Here is a 6,000-nt window from a genome sequence, read left to right as displayed (position 1 = left end):
ACGCATTTTACTTGAAGTGGGGAACGTAAACAAGGGAGAGTACGAGTCCGTTCACAGCTGAAGGGCCGTATCACGATAAACGAGATGAGTCAATCATTTTCTCCAGCATGCCAGACCTCTGACTTACATGGCCCAGCTGCGGGGATTAGAGACTGCTATTAAGACACCCCTTCCTTGTCCCGGTCGAGTTCCTCGCCTTGGGGAACCGACTGTGAGTCACCCCGAAGAGGGGAGCCAACGAAAAGGGAGGGGCCGGGCCGCGGGGGTGGAGGAGAGCCGCGGGACGAAATTCTTGACTGAGGAAACCTCGGAAGGAAGAGGAGGGGCAACTGCGCGTGGGGAAGAGAAGGAAGAGGCATCTGGGAAAAGGAAGGGAAGGGAAAGGAAGGGAGGAAGAAGGAAGGCGGCGGAAAAAGAAGTCGGCGAGCGGAGGAGCGCGGGGCGGGCCGGGGAGGAGCCCGGGGCGGGGCGGCCTCGTGCCTCGGGGAGGGTCTGGGCGCGGAGGCCGGCCGGGGCGGGGCCGCGGGCGCCCGAGGTTGGGTTGGGGCTGCCGGGATTGGGGCGCCGCGGTTCTCGCTTGCCTTGGCGGCGGTTCCTGCGTGCGGCCAGCTCAGCTCCAAGGGACATGTCTGCTCCGCGATCGCCGCGCGCCCCGGGCTGCTAAGCTTCTTCGGGACTTCCTGCTCGCGCGGCCCGACACCTGGCCGCGGCCCCGAAGCCCGGCTCCGGCTGTAGCGCGCGCGGGCGTGTGGCTGGCTCTGCGCGCCGCGCGCGGACTGCTGCAGTCATGGGGCTGCAGCCCCTGGAGTTCAGCGACTGCTACCTCGACAGCCCGTGGTTCAGGGAGAGGATCCGCGCCCACGAAGCGGAGCTCGAGAGGACCAACAAGTTCATCAAAGAGCTTATCAAGGACGGGAAGAACCTCATCGCAGCGACCAAAAGTAAGCGGGGACCTGGGCGCAGGCAGGCTGCGGCTTGGCGAGGCCGGGAGGAGTCTCTCCCGGAGGGAGACGGAGAGTCCAGTGCCCGGGGCCAGCAGCTGGAGGAACAGGAGTTATTCGGGACCGGGAGGCCCTGGGGTCATTCCTCCCCGGCTCTCCGGGCAGCCGGTGGCGAGTCCCCTTTCCCGCCCCTGCCCCTCCGCAGCGGGTGGAGCAAGGAAGGAGGCGTGCGTGGGAGCGCGCCGCCCGCCAGCCCCTGCTGCCCCAGCCCGGCACCCCTCGGTGCCCGCGTTACCCGCTCGACCGCCCGAGGTCAGGTTTTACTGCACCCTAAAGCTGCTCACAAAACAGAAACATCAGTTTTACTAGTTTTGTCTGGTGACCTCCCAAAAGAACTTTCCTGGTGATTTTTTGAAAACCTGCTGGGTGTTGAATTCTTCAGGGTCCCTTAAACTGCATCTCTTTCGTGTCATTTTCCCATCTTCCCCGACAAGCTCGTCCCGGGTCCTTCACTGTGCCAAACTAGAAAGTCCACCTGGCGTTGTGCTGCTTTCCGCACATTCCTTCACTCCTCCCGGGCTGGGGAGGGTTCAAAGATTGGGGCTTGGGAGCGTGAGCAGACAGCCTCCCCTCGGGCCGCAGCGAGCACTGTCTGCAAATAGGGAATTCCACCCCGAATAGTTTGATGCCTTCCTCCCCTGTTCTTTTCTATCTTTTGAAAAACTCGTAAGTGGCCATGGGAGAAATAGGAAAGATAGATATAATTAGTATAGCTGAGAGGAGTCGAGGAGGGAGGTGGGCTGAAATTCGTGCTGAAACGCCTAGTTGATGATGCTGCTGGAAATGGGGAGGCATTAGCTCCAGTGAGGAGCTGGACGGCCTGACCACACCTGTAACCCATAACCTGTTCTGAGGATGCCTGCGAGTGACCCCTTTTCCTCTTAAAAAGACCTGCCCATACAGCAGACAGGGACCCGGCAGTATCTAGCCTAGCAAGTCTGTCTTGTTAGGGTCTTGACCTCTTCCGTAGTTTCTCAGTTCAGTAATTCCCAGCCTTGGGAGTTTGTTCTGGGTACGCTTGTTTGTAGATCATCACCTCTGGGAAGAATACCCCATGTCACCGCCACCCCTCCATTTGGCATTAAGGAAGGTTAAAATATGCTGAGCGGACTGTTTCACGTACCCAGCACGTTGCCTGGGACAGTAAATATTCATTTAATGAATGAGTTGGAATAAGGGAAGAATTATTTAGCCATCCCTGTAATTTTGGAAGCAAGTCACTCCCCTTCTCTAGATGATGTCCAAGGTTCCTTTTGGTTCTGTGACCTCTTTGGTGTTGCAAACTATGGATTGGGAATCACTTTGTTTGGGACATGTGACTAGTGGGCTTATTTGTTGACAGCTCTCCAGTGCCTTGGCATTGGGTATGTGTGTTGGGGAAGTGGGGAGGGGCTGTAAATATGTAGGAGTGAGCATAGAAAGGAGGAGGGGTGAAGAAGGGCACAGGGGGTGTGTGTGTGTGTGTGTGTGTGTGTGTGTGTGTGTGTGTGTGTGTGTGTGTGTAGTGAACATGAGGGAGAGGACTCTTCTGTAGCTTGGTGTTAACCAGTGTCACTGGCTGGGGGAGTGTACGCCTGTACCTTCTCTTCTGTTAGTGGCTGTAGCAGCTCCCTCTGGAGCTAGGGAGATGAGGAGGGAGGCTTTGGTATGGAAAGAGGCAGATGGCAAAGCCAGTTTGGCCACTGGTAGAAAGCTATTTGTGTCTGCATATTAGCTCTTCTGCCAACAGGCACATGCCTAGTGTTCCAGCAGCAGCTAGTGCATCTGGGAGGCCAGCTGTCAGCCTTCCTCCCAAGAATGTACACTGTCTTGAATCTGTGAATTAGTATCTTCCTTCTTTTGATTTCTCTCCTTTATCATAGGGAACAATTTATAATCATACTTAAGATTATGGTAACTAGAAAGTGTCTTTTTTCTTGTTATGTTTAATTAACTTAAGTTCTTTCCCAGAAGACAACAAAAACAGCTTTAGCTCACGTGCTTTTGGCAAATTAGGAAGACTCTGCCTTTGCCCAGCTTGTTCTGTCGTTTACTTCTAGTTGCTTTTAAAAACTAAGAGCATCGGACTAAGTCAGGACACCTGGGTTTAATTCTCCTTCACTGTTAGGACCTGGCTACAGGACACTGGGTAGGTCACTTAATTTTTTTGTGTTCAGTTTCTCTTATCCTACTTCTTCACAGGCATTAGTAAAGTTCTGCAGTATTGGGAAATTGCTAGATTAGGTCATTTGAAATTGCAGTGTAGGTCAGTCGTTCACCTAACAGGTTGAGCCTTTCTATACCATCTGAAAGTCAAGAAGTCGTGGAAGGACATGAGGTCGAGGAAGGACCTGCAGAAAGAATAACAATCAACTATGTCAGATTGCTTGTATTTTCAGATGTTTTACACTGTTTTGCAAACATGGCATTTTGTGCATTTTTCAGAATTGTGTGTTTAAATGACTTCTGTTCTTAATTGCCCTGCAAGATGTCCTGCATGCATTAAATACTTGTTGGACTTATGTAATTTTGATGTATTGAAGCTTTGAATATTCCATAAAGGTTTAAAGAAGTTGGAGGCGGTTCTGTAGGACCTGAAGACCAACTGCTGAATTCAATTATGTAGCAACCAGCAAATAGTTAGCATCTATAATTTGTTAACCATTGGGATTGAGGTACAAAGAAGCAATAAGGTAGAGACCCTTGTCCTTGAGTTTATTTTCCTGTGGTTGAATTCATTTCAATCTAGGGAACATGTTTGACCTCCTGTCTGTGTTATGCTAAGTTCTTGAAGAAACAAAGGATACACAGACATACACGTTAAAAGGTTAACAATTCAGTGACAGGTATTCTAACTTGCCAGGAACAAGACTTTGTTGTAGGTTAGAGTGGAAAAGTTTTGCTGGAAGTTTGGGAACTCATTGGTGTTTTAAGTAAGGAAGAGAACCTTGTAGTATCTTGTCAGATTGGAAACAGCTGAGAAGAAACCAGAACACCGCAGGGTTTGAGGACAATGAGGAGACCAGTTTGGCTGGAATGGAGATTTCATTTGAGGGAGTAGAATGGGATGAAGGGAAAGGTCAGTTTCAGATTATGGGGGGCTGTAAAAGCGAGGTTGGGCATGTGGACTTGATCCTGTGGAGAATCAGTAAAGATTTTTCAGCAGAAGCCTAACATAATGGGAAAGAGATGGTGTAGAGACAGTGTTTGACATCTGTGTGCAGGGTGCTCTGGAGATAGCCATGGGTGTAGGGAGGAACTCCAGAGAGAAGAGTCTGGGATCATTGACTTCTGTGGCAGATTTGGAGATCATTCATTTAATTCAATGGAGTCTTTGTTTAAACGGCTTTTTTTGTCTTTTTTTTCACTCCTTTCCTTTCCTAAAATAACCAGTGTCCTCCTTCCATACAGTTTAAACTTTTGTAAGCCTCTCGTGTGATGTCAGTGTAGTTTCTGATGCTTGTGATTCGTAGAAATATATAGCATACTTGCCAGAAGCAGCAGTAAGACATATATAGTCTTCTCATAAATTTTACATTAGGTCTTCTTGAGAGAATATATTCTGTTCTAGAGGGAAATACATATGTTTTTAAACAATCCTTACAGTTATTAAGCACTCACATAGCTGTATAAAATTGTCTAGCTCTGGCGTGTGTGTGTCAAACTGGAGGGACCCTCATAAGTGAGCCTGCTCTTAACACAGACATGGAGGAAGATGTTAGTGGCAGTCAGGACTAGAATTCGAGTCTTCCAAGTCTTGGTTTTAGTACTTTTTTAGGTTTTGACGTTTTAATGCTTTTTGCTTTGTTTTTCCTGAGGACAAATAATCCCCTTTTGCTGTCTTTGTGTTTATTGTTTCAGAGAAGTGGTTCATGTGCTAATTCCTTTTGGGGAATTTTTAGTTGCTATTGCATTGAAACATACGAAGATTTGGAAGACTTAAAAGAATTTCACTTTGTAAACTTGAGCCTCAGTTTCCTTATTTATAAAATGGACTGCTGGAGAAAGCCTTAAGGATTAAACACGGTGGTGTGAAAGTGTTTTGAAAACACAAATGTAAAGTGGTTGTGTAGACTATTGTTTGTCCAGCCAACATTCTTTTTCTCTCTCTGACAATTCAATTTTGTTCAGGTGGCTACAACTCTTTCCCAGGTGACTCAGCAAAAGGTGATGAGTAATTCTGATTAGTTGCACTCAGTGGTTCTCAATCCTAGCTGACCACTATAATCGTCTGAGGAGCTGTTAAAAAAAAAAAATAACATGCAGTCAGAGTTGAGAATCACTGAACTCGAACTCAGTTATGATAACTTATTTTCTGGGCTGGTAATTGGTTTAAGAATGAGGGTGTGTCTCAGTTCTGGCCAGTGAAACATGATAGGAAGTCTCCTGGAGACTTCAGAAAGATTTCCTTTTGTGTGAGGAGGAGACTTGTAAAAAGGGTTCTTTACTCTTCTTTGATGTCTGATTGTGTTGCCTGGAGCTGCTGCCACCATCTTGGGACTATGAGTGGAGCCAAGGTAAGGAGCAGAGGGGTAACAGAATCTGGATTTTTGATGCCACGATGGGAGCCACTGATTGTTCTATACCTGAAGCCTACCTCTGGTTATCTTGTTAAATGATGTAAACCAGTTTGAGTTGGGTTTTCTGCTGCATAACACCCTAATTTGATTCTGTGGTATAATTGGTTTGTGCTGATGCTCTTATTAAGTGGAATTTAGAGAGGTATAGAAATAGGATACTATTTAAAAATAATAAATTACAAATACAGTTTTTCCTTGAATGGAAAAGAATACTCATATATATTCTTTGCCCCAAAGAAATTACCATGGCCCCCCTACAGTTCGGGGCGTCATCTGGGATAAGTCTTAAACTCTGCGTTGGGTTTTCCTACAGGGGGCTGGTCTCTAGTATGAATGTAGACTTCCTGTAAAAATAATTACTCTCAGACTCGAGCTAGGATGTGGACCCAGACAGGCTTTAAAAGCTTTGAATGCTTTCCTCACTGCAGGTGGTCCTTGAC

General features: G+C 47.7%; 1 protein-coding gene across 2 annotated transcripts in view; it reads left to right on the top strand.

Annotated features, from left to right (window-relative positions):
• Positions 1–506: 506 nt before the first annotated feature.
• The window catches only part of ARHGAP10 (Rho GTPase activating protein 10), a 291,557-nt gene continuing 286,063 nt past the window's right edge, over positions 507–6,000 (top strand). For both annotated transcript variants that reach the window (XM_087437555.1, XM_004420900.3), the window contains exon 1: positions 507–941. In XM_087437555.1, coding sequence (XP_087293681.1) covers positions 788–941 — 154 coding nt within the window. In that variant the 5' untranslated portion in view covers positions 507–787. The remainder of the gene's footprint in view (positions 942–6,000) is intronic.

The sequence above is a fragment of the Ceratotherium simum genome, chromosome 12, assembly GCF_057802395.1.
Source record: "Ceratotherium simum simum isolate JZ-2026a chromosome 12, ASM5780239v1, whole genome shotgun sequence".
Taxonomy (NCBI): domain Eukaryota; kingdom Metazoa; phylum Chordata; class Mammalia; order Perissodactyla; family Rhinocerotidae; genus Ceratotherium; species Ceratotherium simum.
The sequence above is the reverse complement of the archived record's forward strand: the minus strand, read 5'-3'. Positions and strand labels throughout refer to the sequence as shown.